This window comes from Daphnia carinata, chromosome 2, assembly GCF_022539665.2.
Source record: "Daphnia carinata strain CSIRO-1 chromosome 2, CSIRO_AGI_Dcar_HiC_V3, whole genome shotgun sequence".
Classification (NCBI taxonomy): domain Eukaryota; kingdom Metazoa; phylum Arthropoda; class Branchiopoda; order Diplostraca; family Daphniidae; genus Daphnia; species Daphnia carinata.
The window spans coordinates 4,009,816-4,031,953 of record NC_081332.1 but is presented as its reverse complement, the minus strand read 5'-3'; the positions used below and the strand labels follow the sequence as shown (position 1 = coordinate 4,031,953).

The window sequence follows — 22,138 nt, the reverse complement described above, 5'->3', positions numbered from 1 at the left end:
TGGCTGGTATTTCAACAATCAGCACACCAGTTCTACACATGAGGCAATATTAAAGTAATCATGAAGCAAATGGACTCCTACTCAGATCGCTTATCAATAGTACTTTGTTTTTATCTTCATTCATGTTGAATATGTATGATGATGCATTGTTAAACTAGGGATAAGAATTTCAGGACAGATGAAGACGCTGTTTTTGCGGAAAGAATTGCGAAAGGCAGTTTTGGACGTCATGCAACGACATCTTTTTCGTTGCAGCCAGCTAGCGAAGATATTTAGACTTCTCCGCTGCACCATTTTCCCGCTAGATGGTATGTGTGGCTTTCTCACTATGCTTCTTTCCCGGACGAAGCACTTCATAAAGGGGTAAAACATAGGTGTAACTAAATTGCTAATTACCTTTACTAAACGGACAAGTTCGTTATGGATTTGCAGATACAAATGATGATACACGCAGGCAAACAGTCAAGGGGCGATAAACTCAATAGCTGTCGGCTAAAATATCGAAAATTAGTTGCCAATTCCTGGCAGTATCGGGTACCATGAGCAAAGAGAGCATGCTATTACAAAATGGCGTGCAATCAATTAAAAGCGAAACAGTCATCGAACTAAATGTTTTGACTGACATTCATTGGACCTCGATTGAGTTTCTATTGCAGAGCTCATTTTGACTTGACTGCACGCTGTACGATCATTTTAGGTACGAAAAATGGTTATCTCCATAAAAAACAAAACATTACAATCAACGAAACTTAGCCAAATGCTAGACAACGAAAAGGATGCTGATAAAGTTGTCAGTACAGTAGCACTTACAATCTCCTGGTTGGAATTGCTGCAAAATTTACTGTACTGAACGGATATCAGCTAGGTAGCTCTGCTTCTAGCAACATCGTTTATCATAATGGCCGTAAACATTATCCTCTCTGAATTTTATTCTTCGTTTCCAAATTCTTTTACAGTTTTTTCATCCATTGTGTTTGTCATTGCGTCCATTATCGTAGCAGCGTTGTATCGGCATTACAAGGTAAGAGAATTTTGAGAAGTAAATTGAAAAGATATTAAAAACATCTACTTTTGCTAGTATTTTCAACGATGCAATAAAATTCCTGGACCACCGGCGCAGATTCCCTTTGTTGGGAGCTTCACTGAGTTTCTAATTAAACCTGAAGGTAATTCGCGTTTCATGTTGGAAAATCCTTGCTTGCTGCACATGTGTTTTTTCTTTTATTTCCATCTTTATTTGTTCAAGAAATTTTGCCATACTTTCTGAAGCTCTACGAAACATGGAACAAGTACCCGGTCTCACGGCTTTGGGTAGGACCATTGGCCATGTTCTCTGTCGGTGGCGCTGAAGGCGCAGAGGTATTTCGTTACATCTACATCTCTGTATCTGTTGTTCAAAAATTTTTTGTTTCTTAACATCCCACTTTAAATTCCGTCAAGGTGGTGCTAAGCAGTACCAAAATCATCGATAAAAGCCGAGAATATAATTTCATTCAGCCTTGGTTAGGCACTGGACTTTTGACGAGCACAGGTACAGCATATGTTAATCATAATTATTTTTTCTCTCTAATATATTTCTTTAAATGTACCGGCATATTTGCAGGCAGCAAATGGCACCAGCGACGCAAAATGCTAACACCAACTTTCCACTTTAAAATCCTGGAGGAATTCATCCGCGTGTTCAATGAACAGAGTGCCGTACTCATCGAGAAGCTCGACGTGACAGTTAACCAACAATTTGATATTTTCCCATTCATCACACGATGCACGCTCGATATCATTTGCGGTAATTATAGACACCCCCGAAACAGATAAGTCTGACTGGCATATGGCGTTTCAAAAATTTCTAGAAACTGCAATGGGACGTCAGCTGAACGCCCAAAGCGAAAGTGATTCGGATTACGTCCAAGCTGTTTACAAGTAACCCTTATTTGTTCTTATATTGTTTTTTTACTCTGATGATTTATTTCGTCTAAGAATTTCAAGTGCAAGTAACCATAATGTCCTTTTAGGGCCCAGCTGACGACAGTTATGCTATCTAATCATTCATCTCATAGAGATAAGGTTAGAGTTGGGTTTAGGGAAAAAAAAACAACAGTCACGTGTAGAAAATAAAAACAATAAGAGCTAGGATAACAGCCAAACGAACACAGCGTATTGACAAATTTAATTCTCTTTTTATGCTAATTGCAGAATGACCGGCATAACCCACCGAAGACAGATGCAGCCATTATTACAAATCGAATGGTTATTTCGACTTCTTCCTATTGGAGCAGAACAAAAACGATGTCTCTCAATTCTTCATGGTTTCACTGATCAGGTAATAGAATTACCTGCAATGAAGACTGGCAATCACCCATTAAACCGGTTAAATTTTCTAGGTAGTTCGTGAGCGAAAAATCGAATACGAGCAACGCATGGCTCAGCAACACCAAAAATCAGACTCACAGAATATGAAAGATGAGTTTAATTCCGGTACGACCTTTATATAATTTATTGCTTTCTATATTCACACAACTGGAACTACTGTTGTTACCACCATTTAATTGATTTTACGCAGAGAAACCTCGTCTAGCTTTCCTGGATCTGTTGATCGAAGCTTCTCAAGACGGAAAAGTTCTCAGCGACCTTGACATTCGTGAAGAAGTTGACACCTTCATGTTTGAAGTTAGTTAATCATTCACAGCTTTTGTTCATCCAGAGTAACAGTATCTTTAATTTTTACGTTATAAAGGGTCACGACACGACAGCAGCGGCCATAAATTTCTCTCTTTTCCTTATTGGCAACTACCCCGAAGTGCAGGTAAAAAATAAAGAAAAAATCGGGCAAGATTTGCTGGGTTGTTCAAACAGTTCTATATGTGACGATCTAGGAAAAAGTAAATGAAGAGTTAAATCGGGTATTTGGAGATTCCGATCGTCCATTCACTATTGCTGATCTAAATGAAGTGAAATACTTGGAATGCTGCATCAAAGAAGCACTGCGACTCTATCCGAGCGTCCCAGTAATCGCCAGGGAACTAACGGAAGATACCGATATCTGTAATAAATCATTACACTGAACGATCATCACATCGAGCAGCATTTACACTACGTATATTTTCCAGGTGGATACAATCTACCTGGAGGAGCTACCATCACAGTCAGTCCGTTTCTATTCCACCGAGATCCCAGGTACTTCCCGGATCCAGAGAGTTTCAAACCTGAGCGTTTCTTCTCAGAAAATGTCCAGGGTCGACATCCATATGCTTATATTCCCTTCAGCGCTGGACCACGTAATTGCATTGGTATTTTGCTTTTGGCTGTTTAAAGAAAGTTTCATATCATTGAAGCCTTATGGATTTTTACAGGACAAAAGTTTGCCATGATGGAAGAGAAGATTATTCTTGCATCAGTTTTACGTCGCTTTCATGTAAAAGCGTTGGACAAGCCGGAAGATATATACCTGCTGTCGGAGTTGATCCTGAGGCCACGCGATGGAATTCGACTACAGTTAAGTCCTAAAACACGGCCTAATTGAGGTACGTTCTTTGCTCAAAAGTCTATGCTCTAATATTTAAAATAATTTGCTTTTGAATCGCTCTGTCTCGAGTGAAGATGTAGCTTCCGGCGTTCAATCACGTTCACGTGCCAAAAATGCAAAGCATACAATTTATGCACAATCAGATTTTTGCCAATGTTTGCGGAAAATAGACTTTCACCTGATGTTTACAACGTCAGTCGATTATTCATCATGTTTTTCGACAGCTGTTGTCTTTCCTGAACGTTGTATATCTCAATCATCGGGCAACTTCTCGAAGGCAAATTTAAGGCCAGCTTGTCGCTCATTGTCAAGCTGGTTGGAGTAACCGAGTACCTCAACTGGTAACTTTCAAATAGCAACGGCTTCTACGTTTTTGAATCCACTGAATTATAGGCCACCCACGATGACACGTTTGTAGGTAAGGCTTAAAAATAATCCAGCGTGAATTCAGAAGTTCAGGAAACAGACGTTGCCATGGTTATCATTCAACCATTGATAAGAAGGTTTACACTGAAGGGTCATAGTTGTCGACTGCAAGTTCTGTTGATTTTTTCTCTACGGAAGTGACGAAAAAAAATGATATTTTAAATGTTTTCCAATCGTTGAATCGTCGTTTTTTGCATAGACTATAATCTTACACTCCCTAAGATAAGAATTTTGTTTTCTTCGGTTGCTATCCGGACGGCACGTGTTAAGGTTTTTTATTTTATAAATAATCTTAGATCACAGCCTTAGAGCTCAGTTATTGCTTTGCTCGTTATCCTATCACCATGGTCATTGATCTAAATAATTTGATTCCTAACGAATTAATGCTTGTTTTTTCAGTCGCTTGCGTAGTTCTAGTCGCTGTTGGAAGTGCGTTGCTTCGCCGTTACAAGGTTAAACTAAAAAATTTATGTTACACTATTTAATTTTTTAATTTTTTTAAAAATTGACATGTAGTATTACCAACGATGCGAAAAAGTACCCGGACCGCCTGCCCAGATTCCGCTTTTCGGGAGCGCCACTGAATTTTTTCTTCCACCTGAAAGTACTCAACGTTTAATTTTCCAAATTATAAATTAATTTTTTATGTATTCTTGTTATATTCAGAAATCTTGCCGCATATCATGGAATTATACAAAAAATATAACAAGAAATCACTCATTCGAATCTGGATAGGGCCTCAACCCTGGTTTGCACTCGGATCGGCGGAGAGTGCGGAGGTAAGTAGCATTACCGAATTCATCCTTCTTATCTAAAAAAATCTATTGTTTCGTGAAGACGGTGCTTAGCAGTACTAAGCTTATCGATAAAGGCCCCGAGTATGATTATATCCGCCCATGGCTAGCTACAGGCTTATTGACAAGCACTGGTACGTCTCTGTTTGCTGTAGCTTCTTTCTAAAAAAAAGAATAATAATGAAATGACCTTTTGTCCTTTAAACTCTTCCCCTAAAAAATCTAATTCTTGCATACGCCTGTGTGTGACGTCATTCCTATTTCCGTTAAACGACAGGCAGCAAGTGGCACCAACGGCGTAAATTGCTGACACCGACATTTCACTTCAAGATTCTCGAGGACTTTGTCCACGTTTTTAACGAACAGAGTGCCATACTCGTCGAAAGGCTGCACAAGAAAGTCAATCAGGATTTCGACGTATTCCCGTTCATCACGTTGTGCACACTGGATGTGATTTGCGGTAACAATTTACTTTCAATGAAATTGTCCAGTTTTTTTATTGGGTATTTTTCATGCAATTTTTGCACGGGCATTAAGAAACGGCCATGGGTCTCCATGTGAATGCACAAAATCAGAGTGATTCTGATTACGTCAAAGCTCTTTATAAGTATGGCATGATTTGTTTGCTATTTCTAGCCATCATGATAATCTGTGTTGACATACTAGCATGAGCCACATCATCCAGTCGAGACAAACGCAACCTTGGCTCCAACCAGATTGGCTCTTTCGGCTATTTCCATACGGATTCGAACAGAAGAGATGCTTGTCAATTCTTCATGGTTTCACTGATCAGGTACAGCTCTTTACGAAAGCCAAAGGGAAAACCAAACTTTCCAGTGGTTAAAAAGGAACAACTTTTTTTTTTCTTTCTCATAATTTCTGCTTTCGTACCCCGACACAATGGCAAACTAAAAGCTTAGTGGCTAAAATTGCAAAAAAAAAAAAAAAAAAAAAAAATACTATTTGGAAAGCCTCTTGAGTCATATCCACCCACCTTGATGTTGATTTAAAGACTATTATCTATAATTCTTGAAAGCTCAGTGAGTGCTTCGCGAAACTCACGTATTGCACATCGTACCATTAACGTATTTTTTTGGCTTGTTTACTGGCCTCTTCCAGGTGATTCGTGAGCGAAAAATTAAACACAAACAACGTACTGCCCAGCAACAACAGAAGGTGGAGTCACCAGATGGAGAAGAATGTATGCCAAGTATGATTACATAGTTTATGCAAAAGTTTACCTCATCTTCAAATAACGTGACTCGATGTTATGTTCTTGGTTTGCCCTAGAGAAAACCCGTTTAGCATTGCTCGATCTTTTAATTGAAGCCTCTCAAAATGGCAAAGTTCTCACCGACCTAGATATCCGCGAAGAAGTCGATACCTTTATGTTTGAAGTACGTTAAATCTTACGCAATTAATTTATTCGAATCTATCGTTATTTGTTTGTTTTGGCATTAGGGTCATGACACAACTGCTGCCGCCATCAACTGGTCTCTATTTCTCATAGGTAATCATCCTGAAGTTCAGGTGAGTTAACAGTTTGATTTCCTCCTTATTTGGTACCGACAATTCTGCTTGTTTTGGGTGTTCCAGGAGAAAGTGAATGAGGAACTCGATCGGGTGTTTGGCAATTCTGATCGTCCAGTAACAATGGCCGATTTAAGTGAACTGAAATATCTCGAATGCTGCATCAAAGAAGCCCTTCGGTTATATCCGAGCGTGCCATTTTTTAGCCGGCTCGTCAAAGAAGACACCACCATTTGTACGTCAATCACGCAGACGTCTGTCCGCACAAGAATTGCATTTATTTGCCATTCTTTTTCCAGGTGGTTACGATATCCCAGCCGGGGCTTCGCTCGTAGCCATGTCTTACGTCATACATCGAGATCCTACCTATTTCCCGGATCCCGAACGTTTCCAACCTGATCGCTTCTTCCCCGAAAACGCTCGTGGTCGGCATCCTTATGCATACGTTCCGTTCAGCGCGGGACCACGCAACTGCATCGGTAATTTATTGCTATCAGCATTTCATAGAATTCTGTCGTAAGCGGATTCTTGAATTTTAATAGGGCAAAAATTTGCTATGATGGAAGAGAAAGTTATTCTCGCGTCTGTGTTTCGTCGCTTTCATGTTAAAGCCTTGGACAAACCAACTGACTTACCTGTCGTGACTGAACTGATCCTACGACCGCTTGACGCGATTCGAGTACGACTGACCAGACGTTGTTGACGTACTAAATGACAGTTTTTCCCCGTATATTCATAAACCACTCGAAATTGGGTAATAAATTTGAATTCAAAAATTTATTTAGATTGCGTGATCTTGTAGCGATGGGAACACATCTAATAATTTTGTTTTCAGGTGCACAGGGGAACCACGTACCGCCGTCTCTCGGCAGTGGACCTTAAACCGTCGAAATTCGCTGAATTTTCCCACAGGTAAGGAGAAATTTTTGGTTAAGAAATTTGCAAAAAACCATAATTAGGGCATTTTATTCGCGGATTTATAAATCTACGTTTTCTCCACGCGAATTGAGAGATAGAGGGCTCCAATCTTGTTTTGTCAGCCAAATAGAAATAGAACGACCGCTGCGACTACTGCACGTGTCAGAGGACAAAACTAGTCAGGCGCTTTGATCGCAGTAAACAAATCTGATAAGAGGAAAGGTTGTCGAAAATATCGTGTCAGTCAAAGAAGTTTATTTAGTTTTCTGTTGCAACATATCTTTCGACACGCAGACTCGCCCAGATAATTCTTTAAACCGATTTCGAATGCGCTTGTCGTACTGCGTGACATGAATAATTTTGTTGATTTTTTTGGGACGATTTTATTTCAACACTGCATGCTAATTTAACAAATGCGTGATTGGTTTATAAGCCAGACCACTCGTATGGGCGACGATAAACTACGAAATTTGACGACTTGCGTTCGGTTTATGGAAGGATGGAATAAAAATGGCCGCACCATCTGCTCCTGTTCCACTTCTTGAAAGCTTTAGCGATTTGTTATTGTTTTGTTTGTTTGACAGCCAGATTAGTCTTTTAGTCAATTATACTTAATCCGATATTAACTGTACAGCGCAAGCGTCTTTGCTAAACCTTTGCGTTGTTTTGCAGTACTATGGAGTACATTAAGGCCGATTTTCAATCTATCGCGCTGTTCATATTTTGGATAATTTGCTACTAAAAAAGACGCATTGCCTCGTTTTTATTTCCGAAATGCATGTTTGGTTTATTCTAGTAACAGCCACGGATTGTTACGTACGCCGAAACGCAAAGTGACTCTTTATGTTAAGGCGTTTTTTTTTTGTTGTTTTTCGAAAGGTTTGTTGTTTTGGTGATAAGAAGAAACTTCCATTGCGAAATTCAAAGGTCTTGCGCAGTCCGACCTTCCCTTTGGCAGTCGTTAATAGAAGATAACGGTTAGGGTATAAGTTTACCGCTGTAACGTGATATGATGTAGTTGTTATCGTGAACAGGAAAATAAGTGACCAGACTAGACACCGTAAAACAACCTGGAACAAAAATAGCTAACATCGTTGTGGCAATACTGCATCCTCTACCGAGAGTTAAATTGCACATTGCACTTAAATTTGATGTGATAAAAGCAACTGGCAACGAATCATGACGATAAAATACGATACCTCTGCCTTTGAAGTGCGGTCACTTCGCTTAGTAGTTATTAATTATTCAGTAAAATGTTAAAGACAAATTCGTTTTGCTCAATGTGTTTGCTACTCGTAAAAATTCTCATTTATTGGTACAGAATTCGACCTCGGTTGGTCTCCAAGCCGGCAAGTTTTTGACAGGTCATTGACATGCAAACCTGCGTGTGAGACTGATTAGATTTTTCCACTCCATAAGAATGGCGTATTGCTTTCGTTCCAACTATGTAGCTTACCACAATGCAGTCTAACATAGTTTTGTTTCGGAAGCGGCACATTTTTTTTTCCCCACCAAAACTAGCAAAATAGGCCGCAAACTAAATTGTTTTCTAGGAAGTCCTGGTTAGGAGTTTGCGAGAAAAAGAAAGCCAAAAAATCGTATAACTTACGTTAAGCAGCGACATTTTTTTTTTTTTTTTTTTTTTTTAGTGAAAGTGTATCCGCGTCGTCAGACAAAACGGCGGGCGTTTCATGGTTGAGGCTAAATTTAGCGGAAAAAAAATATATACTAACCAATAAATCAAAATTTATGCTGAAGAGAGTTTCACTTTCTCGTTCCGCGTAATCGAGCGATCTGTATCATTTGAAAACGGGGTGGTAGTGTTATGATGGTCACATTGGGCATGCCTGATTAAGCTACTTGATGTGCGTAGATTATTAAATAGTCTGTTGATTTCCTCGAATTTATGTGTGTGGAAAGATAACGTACATTGAAATTTGGCAAAAGATCAGTTGAACACTAGAAAGAGATTGGGATTTAACAGCAAAATTTTTTAAAAATATGAATAATAATTCACGGTTCAAAGAGAATTGTTTACAATAGATTTGATACAAGACAAGACCTTCGGAGCAAAGAACAACATCTTGGGTTTGAATTCTGTGGCGAGATAAAGTTTATTTAGCAAATGTGCGATATTAAACAGCTCAGATAAAAATCCACTTGCAATGTTTGTTAGATGTTATCCAGAGCTTGATCGTACTTACAGCAGGGCGCAGTGAAAAAAAAAACAAACAAACAAGTCGTGTAAGTTTAAAGATCGAAAAAAACAAACCCACAGTTGATAGCGTTCGTCATCAAAAGAGCGTCCTGAATAGTTCAAAGTCACTCGATGGTATTCCTTCTTAAAGATACGTGAAAATTTAATGCTATCCATGTATTGGCGGTTTAGTAGACGTTGATCAACCGCATGCGTATCAGTTTATGTCAGCGTATGATAGTCACCAGTTCATCATGGCCGTTGAGATAATTCCTGAACATTTGTACGATTTAATTCCAAGTAGATTAACTGTTACTTTTAGCCTTGCTTGCCTTGTTTTTTTCACCGTTGGATCAGCTCTACTCCGACGTTACAAGGTATAAAATGAATATAGCCAATTAATTACAAAGCTTATATGATTATGGCATCTTATTGTTCTCCAGTTTGTGCAAGAATGCAACAAAGTTCCTGGACCGCCAGTTCAGATTCCGCTTGTTGGAAGCTTCACCGAACTGTTTGTCGATGCCGATCGTAAAAACTTATTGGAAACAATTAAACTATAACGTGTACTAATTATTCTTTCTTTCTTTTTTTCAGAAATTATGCCCCACTTCACGAATTTATATTACAAGTGGAATAAACGATCAGTACTACGAGTTTGGATGGGTCCTCTTCCGTGGTTTTTCCTTGGCGCCGCTGAAAGCGCAGAGGTATAATTAACGTGTTGGCAATTGAAAAAATCCAGGTAGGGAACGGTACAGTAACATCGTTCCTTGCCTTCTGAATTTTTTCATATCTTTCCCCACTTTACGCAAAGTTGTCAACCCATTGACGATCTTTCCTAATGTTCGATATCATTCTCTCTTTTATGAAGGTGGTTCTCAGTAGCAACAAGTTAATTGACAAGAGCAGAGAGTATGATTATATTCAACCATGGCTGGCTACAGGACTTTTAACAAGTACAGGTATGTCATTCAACAATTTAAACGATTAATCTACATGTGATAAAAACTGGATGCACATCGTAGGCAGCAAATGGCACATGCGTCGCAAAATGTTGACACCGACCTTTCATTTCAAAATTCTCGAAGATTTTGTCCACGTCTTCAACGAGCAGAGTAAGGTACTCGTTGAAAAGCTAACCACAAAAGTTGGCCAGGATTTTGACATTTTCCCTTTCATCACTCGGTGCACACTTGATGTCATTTGCGGTAAAGCTGTCGTGTCATTAGCAAATGAAGTTGGTCATAACAAGTTTGTGTTACAGAAACGGCTATGGGACGTCACGTCAACGCGCAAAGTAAAAGTGATTCCGAGTACGTCCAGGCTGTTTACAGGTAAGACTCCAGTTTGGTATTTACAAACTCTTAACTTATCAACGAGTCTCGTGGGAAAATTGTAGAATGCTTTGTAAGACTTGATGAAACCACATTTTGTGGGTTGACCTTTACAATTTTCTTATCGAATGTTATTGTTAACCTGCGTAAAAGTAGATACCTGTCACGTTAATCTAGTTTTTACGCTCTTTTATTGTTTGAAAACAATGATGGATATTAAGATTAACCAACAGAACGTTTTTGCCTACATGTTGTACCTCATGTAGACCGGATGTTAATAGCTTACCAGAAACCAGTTATCTGAAGAGGATTGAGGAAATGGAGAAAGAATGGGAATATTTCATAGATTGCAGTTGTTTTTGGACAATTTACAAATGTTAAACTAGAATCTTCAATCTGCTTTTTCTCTATACCCCAATCGGTAGCATGAGCCACATTATTCAAATAAGACAGATCCGGCCTTGGCTTCAACCTGATTGGCTGTTTAATTTTTTCCCCTACGCATCAGAGCAACAAAAATGCCTGTCCATTCTACACGGATTCACCGATCAGGTAATTTATTTTAACCTAGATATCAAATTCTCTTTAAAAAGACCAGCCTTCTTGACGCATTAAGGTTATCCGCGAAAGGAAAATCGAGCAGAAGCTTCTGAAAGCTCAAAAAGAAACAGAGGAAAAGACAGGAGTCAAAGAGGACGAGTTTATTTCAAGTAAAAAACTATGTCACATGAATAATTAAGTTGTACCTTAGTTTCAATTTCTAAATCTAATTATCTTGCATAGAAAAACGCAATTTAGCTTTTCTTGATCTCCTGATCGAAGCTTCGCAAGACGGTAAAGCTCTCAGCGACCTCGACATTCGTGAAGAAGTGGATACCTTCATGTTTGAAGTAAATTTCTGGGCTATGTAATTGTTTGATTGTATTGTATTATTTCACATTACTCAAATCAGGGTCATGATACGACGGCCGCTGCTATTAACTGGTCCCTTTTCCTTCTAGGCAACTACCCCGAAGTGCAGGTGAGTTAATAATACGAATTGAATTCTTTTCAGCAGCATATGGAATTATGTATTTGATTGTACAGGAGCAAGTGAGTGAGGAACTCGTTCGTGTGTTTGGTAACTCTGATCGTCCAATTACTATGGCTGATTTGAATGAGCTGAAATATCTCGAATGCTGCATCAAAGAAGCCCTTCGTCTTTATCCAAGTGTTCCACTCCTCGCCAGACAGCTGACGGAAGATACCAACATTTGTATGACTAGATGCTAAAAAAACAAAATGCTTTTCTTTACTGCAATCTTGACGTTTCAATTGTTTCCCAGGTGGATACGATCTTCCAAGTGGAGCTACAGTATTAGCCGCACCTTTCCTCATACATCGGGATCCTACCCACTTCCCAGAGCCTGAACGTTTTAAACCGGAACGTTTCTTCCCGGAGAATATACGGGGACGACATCCATACGCTTACGTCCCTTTCAGTGCGGGGCCACGTAACTGCATCGGTGATTTGACTCTACGACCTAGTTTAATTCTTTTAGAGCTTTTAATTTACGGATTTTTAACAGGACAAAAGTTTGCCATGATGGAAGAAAAGGTTATCCTCGCTTCCGTCTTGCGTCGTTTTCACGTCAAGGCCCTAGACAAACCGGAAGGTCTTCCCATTTTAACCGAATTGATCCTTCGACCCCGCGATGGAATTCGAATGCATCTTACCGAGAAAAAGTTCACGTAATTGCTAATAAGTAACATATAATTTCTTTAAATATTTCTGAAATGAAATTAATTGTTTCAATGCATTCCGTTCCCAAAATGATAGCTAACTACCGCTGTAATCAATAAGCAAATGCGCAGCTAGTGGTCGTAAAATGAGTGCAGATATAGCCTGTACAGTAGGTGAAAGTAAATTCCAAAGTCTAAATATAGCACTTAATGGCTATTTTACGACACAACAGCTTGAATACTGCCCTTACTAGCCTGGGTTTAACAGCTGGAACTACAGTAGTTTTTCCCATATTTTTTATTTTTTTTTTTTGTATAGTAACTAGAAAAAGAAGACTGTTTGCCCAAAACTTTCGCGTTACTATTTTCCCGAACCGACATTAGGGTCCGTTAGAAAACATGTACATCGTTTGTCACAGAGCATTAGGAATCAATTGAAAATTTGAGCAACAATCAATGTCAGAAATTCTTTATTTTGAAGGCTGGAGCAGACGAACACATTCGGAAAACAAAACGTTGGCAAAAGAGATGCGACGAGTGTTTGGCATTTGCAAGAGCTGTGAATAACTTAGGAAACGTTTATGCCAAAAATAGTTTCATTAGCCAAGCCCCTTAGAAATATAAAAAGAAAGTAATGGTGGATAGTCTAACGGATAGCCTTTCCGTAGAAAAGAAATACCTTTTTACTGTTAAAAGCGTTGATTGATCACACACGGTTGAGTATTCAGTGAAACGTAGGGCACCGTTTTCTGGCATTACACCGTACAAAGAACTATAATTTGCCTCTACTTGACCCCTATTGTTTTGTCTTCATGCATTTGTCGGTCAGTTACATCCTGAAAAGTCTTTGACGCAGTAAAAAAACGTGCGAATGCTTCAGCTTTATTCATTTCAATGCATGGACTGCTTACGAAATTACGAAAAGGTAAATTGTGGACTTGTTCTAAAACTGTTTAATCCTATTTGCTTTTAACAAAGGGTTACTCTTCTGTAAAAATTCGTCTCGTTTATCAGGTTTTATGTAGTTTCTATATCTTTTTCACTGATTTAATTCGTACAATTGGTCTACGTGCTAAAGTGATGCACTATTTGAGCCGGGAGAGTGAAAGGAATTTCCTAATTCAACGGATTTTCACGAAACATCACGACGTTGTGCCTTCACTTACTTTCGTTTTATAAAAATTTCCCCACTTACCCCGATTGTCTAGGCTATGAGAAAAACCAACTAACGGTAAAAAAAAAAAAAAGCCTACGTGGTTCCATCATTCGTGTTTTGTTTCCTTTTCCCGGTTACCTGGCTCCATTGAATTCGTGATGAGTGAAAGGAGTCGACATTGACTGCAATCGTTAGGAACTTCTTTTTTTTTCTATTTTGAATATTATTTTTTGTTACATCCTGTTAAAATTTGTAAGCTTTGCAAAGGATTGCCTAACCTATTGTTCCTTGTGCTCAACAAATAACTTGTTTTTAATGGCAGCGTGTTAAACCAACTACTCGTCGGACTGCACAACCTGCAGAGTTTGCATAACTAGTTTCACTGTCACGCAACAAATACTGTCAGCATGGGGTTAGGCTATTAATGTATTCTAATCAAATCATAGCTGTTTTTATTTTCGCAGTGCGCACGTGAATGCTCTTCCCTGCAACGTGGAATAATAATTCCACGGTAGGGACATTTTACCCGAGTTTTTTCTATTCGGGTTGCCGTTAATACCACCATAGTTTCAATTTAAAATTCCAAATGAAATTATGATTGAAACAGTGTGTGTAGATTAACAAGGCCATTCTGGCAGTTGGCTACTGATGTGGAAAAAGGGATCGAGTTCACTAGGAGCCTACCGCCATAACAGTTGTATTTCTCCAGGAAAACAGAAGAAGAAGAGAGAGAGCGTGTAGGGAGAAAGAAGCTGGGACTACATGCTGAACGACATCACTATTTTCACAAAGGCGGCATGATAATAACGAATGAGGGAAAGTAAAGCAGGTGGTCCATGTCCCCTTTTTATCGTTTCAATTAATGTTTTTATAAAACTTTTCGTTTGCTTCATAGCAGACCTTATAGAAATAAATGGTGTCGTTAGGAAAGGATGTTGGTAAAAATCAACATTTCCCCGTGAAAGCAAAATCATAATTTTTCTTTATTAAAAAAAAAAAAGAAAAAAAAAATAGAAAAGGAAGGGTGGGGCGAAACGCTTGCCACATAATGTTTGCATTCTATTCGGCTGAATTAAAAATTTCATTCAACCTTTATTCTTGTATATCTACCGGTCTATCTTTGCTTTTCCGTCAAGGATATAAATAATTATAGAATTACACAAGTATGCAGCTGGATTTCAACATTACTTCGCCACTCCTTTCTAAGAATTTTGTTTTTACAAGATTCGACAGAATGGAATTTAACTGTTCATCCATGACGACTATGCGAAATATTTCGACATTTTACAAATGGCAACTCGGTGTTCATAGTTTCACCTGTCGACTGACACGAGCACTAACGCCCCAGTCAGTTATCTAACCTTCAGATGTCAGTCGTGAACCTTAAAAAATGACAGTACTCCGAATCCCTATTTGTAGTGCGTTCCCTTTTGACGAATGTAGTTTCTCTAGTTTTGATCGTCATTTCATGATCAGGATTAATGTTTTTATTAGCTTTCACATTTGGATTTTTTCTGTGGCCCAAATATGCGACGTACCGTTTTTAAAAAGAAAAATTCAGCCCTCAAGTTCAGAACTAGGCCTACAGAGACCCTGAAGGCAACGTGCTTTTCTTTTGCTACAATTGTATCTTTTTTATCAAATGCGTTCCCTCCAGCATTCGTCTTGTTGAGGCCTTGTTGCATCCGTATTGTTATTCACGAGCAAATGACGATGACGAGTCACGGAGAAGAGGTTGTTGTATATCCTAGAAACCCAAACCTATCCCAAGACTCAGCCACTGTAACATGTGGGTGTCATTAAGTAACGCAGGAACTCAGACAACATATTTAATCAATTTATTCTTTTGTAGCTAACCCCTTGAAGCCAAATTCAATGGCCACAAGAGAAAAGGATCAAAGCAACTATAATCAACCACAGACCCGCAGACGGAGAAATACGAAAAAAATACGTGAATCTACGTGAAGATTCTCGTGATTTCACGGAAATTTCACCATAGGTACAACCATCGCTTGTAAGGTAACCGTGTTTAAGTTTTGATGATCGAGCATCTCTCCTGATCCATCATTGTTCAATCGAGCATATAGACACGACGCCATAGGATGGAAACGGAACTTTTGTTTTCACTAGGAAGAGAAAGGCTGCTGCAAGAAGAAAAAAAAAGTATTCAATTGAAGTGGAGAGTACTGGCCTGCATGCGAACGAAAGAGAGAGGGAAGATGGGAATAGGAGACGAGAGCTACGACTGGAAAAAAATGAAAAAAGGAAATCGGCTGTGATGGTGTACGAAAAAGGTGGAGCTATTTAGCACGTGGGTTGATAGTATTCCCAGTTTTCCCCACCTCTATCTATTCAAAGGTACGTAGAATATCTAGAACAAGAAGCAACCAAAAAATGACTTTCCGCACGCCTAGACATCGTCGGTTTGCACTACCCCCTTCACAGTCTCCTTCCAGGCCTGTGTATAAATAGACCCCGAATCGCTCCCATTTTCATTCAGTCGCTTTATCAACCAACTTGCGTAGTGTCTTCATCCCTCACTCTTCATTGCGTTGCATCTGGCTTAAGAAAGATCCCTTCCATTATCAGGTAACAACAACAATTTGAACAGGCTTTGCAGCCGAGTGAAAAACAAAGAGGAAAAAGTGACTTAACGGTATTCATTTCTTTTCTCGAAAGACTAATCTGGGGAAAGCGTTTCCTTCTTTCTCTTGAGAAATCACGAAAAAAAGGGGTAAGGCTTTATTGTCAGGTACCTTGAAGATGGGTTTCATCAAACAATTGGCCAGGGCAGCAATAATAAACGATAGGACTATAGCGTAGCAACCGGTAACGTTTTCTGAAACAATTTCGTGTAACAGCTGCGCAATATGATTTCGATTTTCGTTTAAAACCATAGCCGTAAGTAACAGACAAGTCTCCGATTTGGTATGGCCACGGGCCTTTGTTTAAGTATAGACTAGACGGGAAGCTACATAAAATTTGGGATTTTAGAGGAAATTTTTGAATGCTCGATGATTGCCGTGTTAATTAAGGAGGAACTTGTGGTAAACGATAAATTTGGCTCTCCTTGTTTGCTTTTTTTTTCTAAGAAAAAAAACAAACGTTGAATATGCTTTCCGGTTTCCAAACGTCATATTATGACAAGGCAAATTGCAGTGTACGTAGACATAACCAGTTTTTTTTTAAGTGCAACTCATAACGTTCAACGAGAAGTAAACGAACAGGTTTTTGCAAGTTCATTGGGTTTAACTGCTAGGGTACAAAAAAAAACAATCCGCTTTGAGCGGATTGTCTATCGTATTTTTCGATTCGGCTATCGTATTTTGTTAAGGAAGAGTTTGTTTATTGTTTTTACCTAAAAGATCCCTCCTGGAGAAAGTTCACTTGTTTCCTAAACCAATTTCCAGTGACGGTCTCCTGTAAAGTGCTACCAAGTGGCTATTGTTGTATACTAGAAATCATCGTGTTTTAAAAAAATGCAGATTGAGCAACTGCTTTGCATGATTCGAAGATGCTGGACGAAAATCTCAAAGTGGACCGATGGATGCCATCAACGTTCACCGTTTGGATGGCGACATTTTTCACGATCGTGGCCATCTGTGTTTTCACCAAAAAGCGTTTAGCTTTCGTCGAGCATTGCAACAGCATTCCTGGACCACCGGCACCACTTCCTCTTCTGGGAAATGCATTGGAGTTATTGCGAGATCCTGACGGTAATTTTATGAGCAAAAAGATACAAAATTTGAATATTTGGATAGACTGAAAATGTTTTTTTAAGATCACCATTGATAAAAATATCCATGATTAGTCCGCGTAAATTGAACGATTGTTTAATACCTATTATTAATTGTGGAGTTGAAAGGTCCTTCCGGGCCTCATGTAGCATTGATAACAGTTAACATCTGACGGGCAAAATGAATAATCATATTTAATTACAACGATAACTTGCAGACATATTTTGATTGATAGTTGACTCTACCCTTTTTATCATTTTGCCATTAGCAAAAATGTCGAATTCTCGTTGGCCGATTAAGTTGTTTTCTTAAGCTCATTCTGATGTGAGATCAACGTTCACATTTCTGGCTAGCTATTAACTTATGTTTTTTTCCACCTGGCGATTCCATAGAACTGTTCCAGTTTCTCATCGACTACCTACACGAATGGCGCCAGCACTTCCCGATTTTGCGCTTCTGGCTTGGCCCTTTTCCTATTTTTCTTCTTTACACACCTGAGGGTACTGAGGTAAATACGAGAAACTTCTCTTTTCGTTCGGTCGTGAAATGCAACCAAAGGCGAACTATTTGAAAATGATAGTTATGCCTCCGGAGCGATTGTAGTCATCTTTCATATTGTTGCACACACACACACATAATCCATGAAACAGGATGAACTAGGAGAAAGTGCACGAACAGCTTGACCACCTTTCCCACTCGAATCGTCGAATCACGACCTACGGTACACATTGTAGGCCTTTCACTTTCGTAGTTGCCTCAAATCGTGAAACGAGAAATTACTTGTACAAACGAAGCGCTTCTCTTTCAGTCGGTTCAAACAACCGAGTGAATTAAAGGAAACCATTTTTTTTTCTTACCCCCTACCATTATCTTGTACGTTTATATCATTGCATCACGTAAGAAGACAAAGAAGTCCATTCGTGTGACACTTTCTATTTCGGTGGCGAACTAAAATGTAACCAGCTGCTATTATTATTTTTTTTTTCCCGTCCCATCTAGAATTTTGTGTTTTTCACTTTTCACGCGATTAGATTCGCAATTCATGGTTGAGGATGAATAGCGTCACACTTTCCCTCACAGTCGACATCTGATTTCAGAAGTCCAATTCTCAGTCTGATGCTCCCTACCGCTCCAGACATCTCCAGGGTGTTAGTAAACACTGCATGGTTTACGAAAAGAGAGCAGTAAAATACCTAACTGCTGCCGCAAATTCAGCGCTCGGCATTTTTTTTTTATGGCCGTCCTAATTAACTGCTTCCCAGATAGTTTTTCCGCGCTGCCCACCGACCACTAAACGAAGAAAGAATGAAAAGAAAGTGGTGTCAACATTAAAGATTGTCGGGATGTCCGAACAGAAAAGCGAGGACGAGAAAAATCGCTATTAGGTCTGCGGTGGCGCTTCGCTGATTCCTCGTTTCTCCAACAGAATCTTATATTCCTTTGCGTTTTTTTCTCCTTAAAATTCAACAGCGCGGAAATAGGCATCATTTTTGTTTATAAAATAGCGGAGAAAAAAAAAAGCGCGTTCTTCCGAGTCTAAACACAAAATGATTACACAGCTGGTTGAATTGAATTATGCGCAAGATAATTGGATTTTTGTTTTCGACCTCGGAAAAAAAAATAACGCGATGACGAATTCTGAAAATTTTCTTTTTCTGACAGACTCTTTGACCTAAATAGTATTTTATATTTTGTACGAAAAAGGCTTTGCTGGGCAGTAACAAATTAATCGACAAATCCCGTGAATATCAATATCTCCACCCATGGCTGAACACGGGACTACTCACGAGCACCGGCACCAAATGGCATGGCAGACGTAAAATGCTGACGCCGACATTTCACTTCAAAATTCTGGAGGATTTCATCGACATTTTCAATAAGCAGAGTGTCGTGCTGGTCCAGAAATTACGAGAGGCTCATCAGGATATGCTGGCCAAAAATGGAGACAGAATCAACCTGTTCCCTTACGTTGCTCGCTGCACGCTCGACATCATTTGCGGTTCGTATTTCCCTCCTGTTTTCCACCTGTGATTAGTGGTGAGTTTGGTATTGATTGCTTCATTTTGATTGAAACGGACAGAAACTGCCATGGGTCGTCACGTCGATGCTCAGCTGAATAACGACTCTGAATACGTTAAAGCGGTTTGCACGTGAGTCATTTTCCAAAGCCCCAGACTTTCAATTTTTGGTTCAAATTTTCTTTTCTTTTTTTGCGGCGATGATTTGCACAGAATTGGACGGATTGTTCAGACAAGACAGGCACAACCGTGGCTGCAGCCGGAACTGCTTTTCCAATGCCATCCGATGGCCAAAACCCAGCAGAAATGTCTAGATATTCTTCACGGTTTCACAGACAAGGTGAGTAATGATTTTGAAGTAACAGCTTTTGTGCCACGTGCCTTTTCATTTAGCAGTTAGGACGGTAGCTTATAATTCGCTATGAAGACATAGACAATAGAGTCTGGTTTAGCCACACAAGTTCCGTGTTATTTTTGTGTCAGACAACGAAAATAGGGAACGGGTTTCTTGGAGGGGAATTTTCCAACAGATGGGGAACGACGAACCAGGATGTTTACAAGTTGTCGACCGCCAAAGGAGACGCCTTATAAGGGATAGAATTCTAATATTAAAGAAAAAAAGAGCCTAGTCCCGGATTCATCTAAAATGCTGTTCTTGCTAAACACGCAGACATGTCAATGGGTATGTTTGTTTTCAACTTTTCCCTTAGGTGTTACAAGAGCGGAAAGCTGAACATCGTATACGCAAAGCGGAGGAATTGGCCCGGAAAGAAAACAAAAACTTGCCATCGCCGTCAAACGTTGATGACAATGTCGATTTGATAAGTAAATATTTCGTCAAATGAGATGTTACTTGTTGACACGCTATTACGCATTCAATGTTTTCCTTTCATCTCTTGTAGAAAAACCTCGTTTGGCATTCTTGGATCTCTTGATTGAAGCCTCGCAGGACGGAACGCTTCTGAGTGATTTGGACATCCGGGAAGAAGTCGATACTTTTATGTTTGAGGTTTGTTTAGAAAATCAATTCATACATATTTGTTTTCCTTTTTTTGTAATTCATTTATGTTGACGATTGTTTAGGGACAAGATACGACAGCAGCTGCCGTCAGTTGGTGTTTGTATTTGATCGGAAGCCATCCGGAGGTGCAAGACCGTGTCAGCGAAGAGCTCAATCTCGTTTTTGGTACCTCAGATAGGCCGATCACGATGGCAGACATTCTTCAGCTGAAATATCTGGAATGCTGCATCAAAGAAGCACTGAGACTCTACCCTAGCGTAGCCATGTATGGGCGCACGTTGAGCGAGGATGCAATCATCCGTATGTCTCACATCTGATCTATGCATTAAATTACTACCATATTATCCGGCCAGGTCTTTTAATTCATTTTTCGTTTCGTGACACAGATGGGTACGTGGTACCAGCCGGTTCGACCGTCGCCGTCATTCCTTACTCACTTCACAGAGATCCGCAGCAATTTCCCGATCCGGAGTGTTTCAACCCAGACCGTTTTTGGGGTGACAACAAACGTAGCAGACACCCGTATGCCTACGTGCCATTTAGCGCTGGACCGCGCAACTGCATCGGTAATAACACTTTTGTCATTAGGTCATAGAGATTAGTAGACGTCAGATGAATAGCGTCTTTAACGTCTCCGCCTAGTCATGCTTTCAAGGCGTATGGTTTTGTCAGCGTTTGTTTTGTTGAGTACGTCCTTTGGTGTACCGTTAGCTTGCAATTCACGTTAACAAAGAGGCAAACTTGTTTTGTTGGCCTTCTCGTTTCTAGGCCAAAAATACGCCGTGATGGAGGAAAAAGTTGTGTTGGCTACCGTTCTCAGAAACTTTCATCTCGAGTCTTTGGAGAAGCGTGAAGATCTCGTCTTGATTGGAGAGCTTGTACTGCGACCACGAGACGGTGTTCAAGTACGTTTGACGCCCAAGCCAATTACGCCTTCGAACTGCCCATCGTCGTGCTGATCGTAGCGACCGCAGACATTATATATAGTACATATCCATGCGAACGCGAACCAGCCCCCCACTTTTTTTTTCATATTGCTTTCCCTTTTCATTTCATTTCGAGAAAATTACGTTTTTGTTAAGTGTCGTAAGTTGGGTAACACCCACGAGGTTCCTTTCTTCTCCTATAGAAGTAATTGTCTCTGTATGTAGCGTTTCTTTGTGTTCCAGGGTTTCCGTAATTGACAGGGAGAGAGCCGGAGAATGCTAGCCGCGTGATCAAAAGGTTCAATACACTGAGTTTTTTTTTAAGACATAATCAACCCGGGATGTTTTTTTACGAAAGACCGAAAGAGCTTTATTTTTCGCTAATTTTTTTTTCCCTATGTTTAAGAACCCCCCGTTGGTATAGCTATAGTCGATTGAAGGGAAAACGCCTCCTGCTGACTGTTCGATGAGCCATAAATTGGGTACAAGAAAATTAATCGGCCTTTCAGCTATGGAACTGTATATATAGAAAGTGAACGCTGCGTGCACTTGTTGCGATATTTTTGACCACTTTCGATTTGTTAGCTTCTGCACGCCATCGTACTAACCCAGACCTTAAACTCAAAGATTCTAAATAAGGCTTTCTTTCTTTAACATTTTTTTTAAGCCATGCCACTTTCCCTCTTTTTTCACAACTTCATCGTGTGCAATTATTTCTTCAACATCGAGAATTTCCGACATGCACTGGCTTTTTACCAGATTTAGTTTTCACTTTATACAGAATGAGAAGTTCCCCTTTTTAAAAGCTTGCCTTTATTATGATCTCATTCCAT

The 22,138-nt window shown here is 39.6% G+C and overlaps 4 protein-coding genes across 6 annotated transcripts in view; all 4 read left to right on the top strand.

Annotated features, from left to right (window-relative positions):
* The window catches only part of LOC130686741 (cytochrome P450 4c3-like), a 101,092-nt gene extending 87,044 nt beyond the window's left edge, over positions 1 to 14,048 (top strand). The window contains exons 1-13 of one of the 2 annotated variants that reach the window (XM_057509898.2): positions 9,590 to 9,765; positions 9,832 to 9,919; positions 9,986 to 10,098; positions 10,263 to 10,353; positions 10,417 to 10,599; positions 10,656 to 10,725; positions 11,151 to 11,277; positions 11,342 to 11,435; positions 11,509 to 11,615; positions 11,678 to 11,746; positions 11,812 to 11,980; positions 12,051 to 12,230; positions 12,294 to 14,048. In XM_057509898.2, the coding sequence (XP_057365881.1) occupies positions 9,613 to 9,765; positions 9,832 to 9,919; positions 9,986 to 10,098; positions 10,263 to 10,353; positions 10,417 to 10,599; positions 10,656 to 10,725; positions 11,151 to 11,277; positions 11,342 to 11,435; positions 11,509 to 11,615; positions 11,678 to 11,746; positions 11,812 to 11,980; positions 12,051 to 12,230; positions 12,294 to 12,460 (1,611 nt within the window). In that variant the 5' untranslated portion in view covers positions 9,590 to 9,612 and the 3' untranslated portion in view covers positions 12,461 to 14,048. Of the gene's footprint in view, positions 1 to 9,589; positions 9,766 to 9,831; positions 9,920 to 9,985; positions 10,099 to 10,262; positions 10,354 to 10,416; positions 10,600 to 10,655; positions 10,726 to 11,150; positions 11,278 to 11,341; positions 11,436 to 11,508; positions 11,616 to 11,677; positions 11,747 to 11,811; positions 11,981 to 12,050; positions 12,231 to 12,293 lie in introns of those variants that run through there. The other variant, XM_059494200.1, reaches the window with a different exon arrangement.
* LOC130686739 (cytochrome P450 4C1-like) lies at positions 891 to 3,705 on the top strand. The gene is made up of 14 exons (XM_057509895.2): positions 891 to 1,021; positions 1,079 to 1,166; positions 1,247 to 1,359; positions 1,441 to 1,531; positions 1,604 to 1,786; positions 1,851 to 1,920; positions 2,194 to 2,320; positions 2,382 to 2,475; positions 2,561 to 2,667; positions 2,735 to 2,803; positions 2,874 to 3,042; positions 3,108 to 3,287; positions 3,351 to 3,521; positions 3,598 to 3,705. Exons 1-13 carry the CDS (start codon positions 899 to 901, stop codon positions 3,518 to 3,520), a joined length of 1,584 nt encoding a protein of 527 aa, XP_057365878.2. The 5' UTR covers positions 891 to 898; the 3' UTR covers position 3,521; positions 3,598 to 3,705.
* On the top strand, positions 4,265 to 7,185 carry LOC130686744 (cytochrome P450 4C1-like). Its single transcript, XM_057509901.2, has 14 exons — positions 4,265 to 4,401; positions 4,466 to 4,553; positions 4,616 to 4,728; positions 4,787 to 4,877; positions 5,021 to 5,203; positions 5,281 to 5,350; positions 5,410 to 5,536; positions 5,863 to 5,953; positions 6,034 to 6,140; positions 6,205 to 6,273; positions 6,340 to 6,508; positions 6,573 to 6,752; positions 6,816 to 7,027; positions 7,109 to 7,185. Exons 1-13 carry the CDS (start codon positions 4,294 to 4,296, stop codon positions 6,974 to 6,976), a joined length of 1,557 nt encoding a protein of 518 aa, XP_057365884.1. The 5' UTR covers positions 4,265 to 4,293; the 3' UTR covers positions 6,977 to 7,027; positions 7,109 to 7,185.
* Positions 14,049 to 15,690: 1,642 nt separating the features above from the next.
* Positions 15,691 to 21,624, top strand: LOC130686740 (cytochrome P450 4c3-like). Of its 2 annotated transcripts, none has more exons than XM_057509897.2 (11): positions 15,691 to 15,961; positions 17,089 to 17,319; positions 17,733 to 17,848; positions 19,045 to 19,339; positions 19,421 to 19,490; positions 19,572 to 19,698; positions 20,069 to 20,183; positions 20,261 to 20,367; positions 20,442 to 20,679; positions 20,766 to 20,945; positions 21,148 to 21,624. In XM_057509897.2, the coding sequence occupies exons 2-11, from the start codon at positions 17,118 to 17,120 to the stop codon at positions 21,336 to 21,338; spliced, it is 1,641 nt and encodes a 546-aa protein (XP_057365880.1). In that variant the 5' UTR covers positions 15,691 to 15,961; positions 17,089 to 17,117; the 3' UTR covers positions 21,339 to 21,624. The 2 variants fall into 2 exon arrangements, with proteins under 2 accessions (XP_057365880.1, XP_057365879.1); XM_057509896.2 differs by having other exon boundaries at positions 15,691 to 16,192.
* Positions 21,625 to 22,138: the final 514 nt, after the last annotated feature.

Excerpts from the sequence above, each read along its gene's own strand:
- LOC130686739 (XM_057509895.2), top strand. The coding sequence starts at position 899 with ATGGCCGTAAACATTATCCTCTCTGAATTTTATTCTTCGTTTCCAAAT. Across the intron at positions 1,167-1,246 it reads GTTTCTAATTAAACCTGAAG|AAATTTTGCCATACTTTCTG; the intron begins GTAATTCGCGTT and ends TATTTGTTCAAG. Across the intron at positions 2,804-2,873 it reads GCAACTACCCCGAAGTGCAG|GAAAAAGTAAATGAAGAGTT; the intron begins GTAAAAAATAAA and ends GTGACGATCTAG.
- LOC130686740 (XM_057509897.2), top strand. The coding sequence starts at position 17,118 with ATGCTGGACGAAAATCTCAAAGTGGACCGATGGATGCCATCAACGTTC. Across the intron at positions 17,849-19,044 it reads ACACACCTGAGGGTACTGAG|GCTTTGCTGGGCAGTAACAA; the intron begins GTAAATACGAGA and ends TGTACGAAAAAG. Across the intron at positions 19,340-19,420 it reads CACGCTCGACATCATTTGCG|AAACTGCCATGGGTCGTCAC; the intron begins GTTCGTATTTCC and ends TGAAACGGACAG.
- LOC130686744 (XM_057509901.2), top strand. The coding sequence starts at position 4,294 with ATGGTCATTGATCTAAATAATTTGATTCCTAACGAATTAATGCTTGTT. Across the intron at positions 4,554-4,615 it reads ATTTTTTCTTCCACCTGAAA|AAATCTTGCCGCATATCATG; the intron begins GTACTCAACGTT and ends TGTTATATTCAG. Across the intron at positions 5,537-5,862 it reads TTCATGGTTTCACTGATCAG|GTGATTCGTGAGCGAAAAAT; the intron begins GTACAGCTCTTT and ends GGCCTCTTCCAG.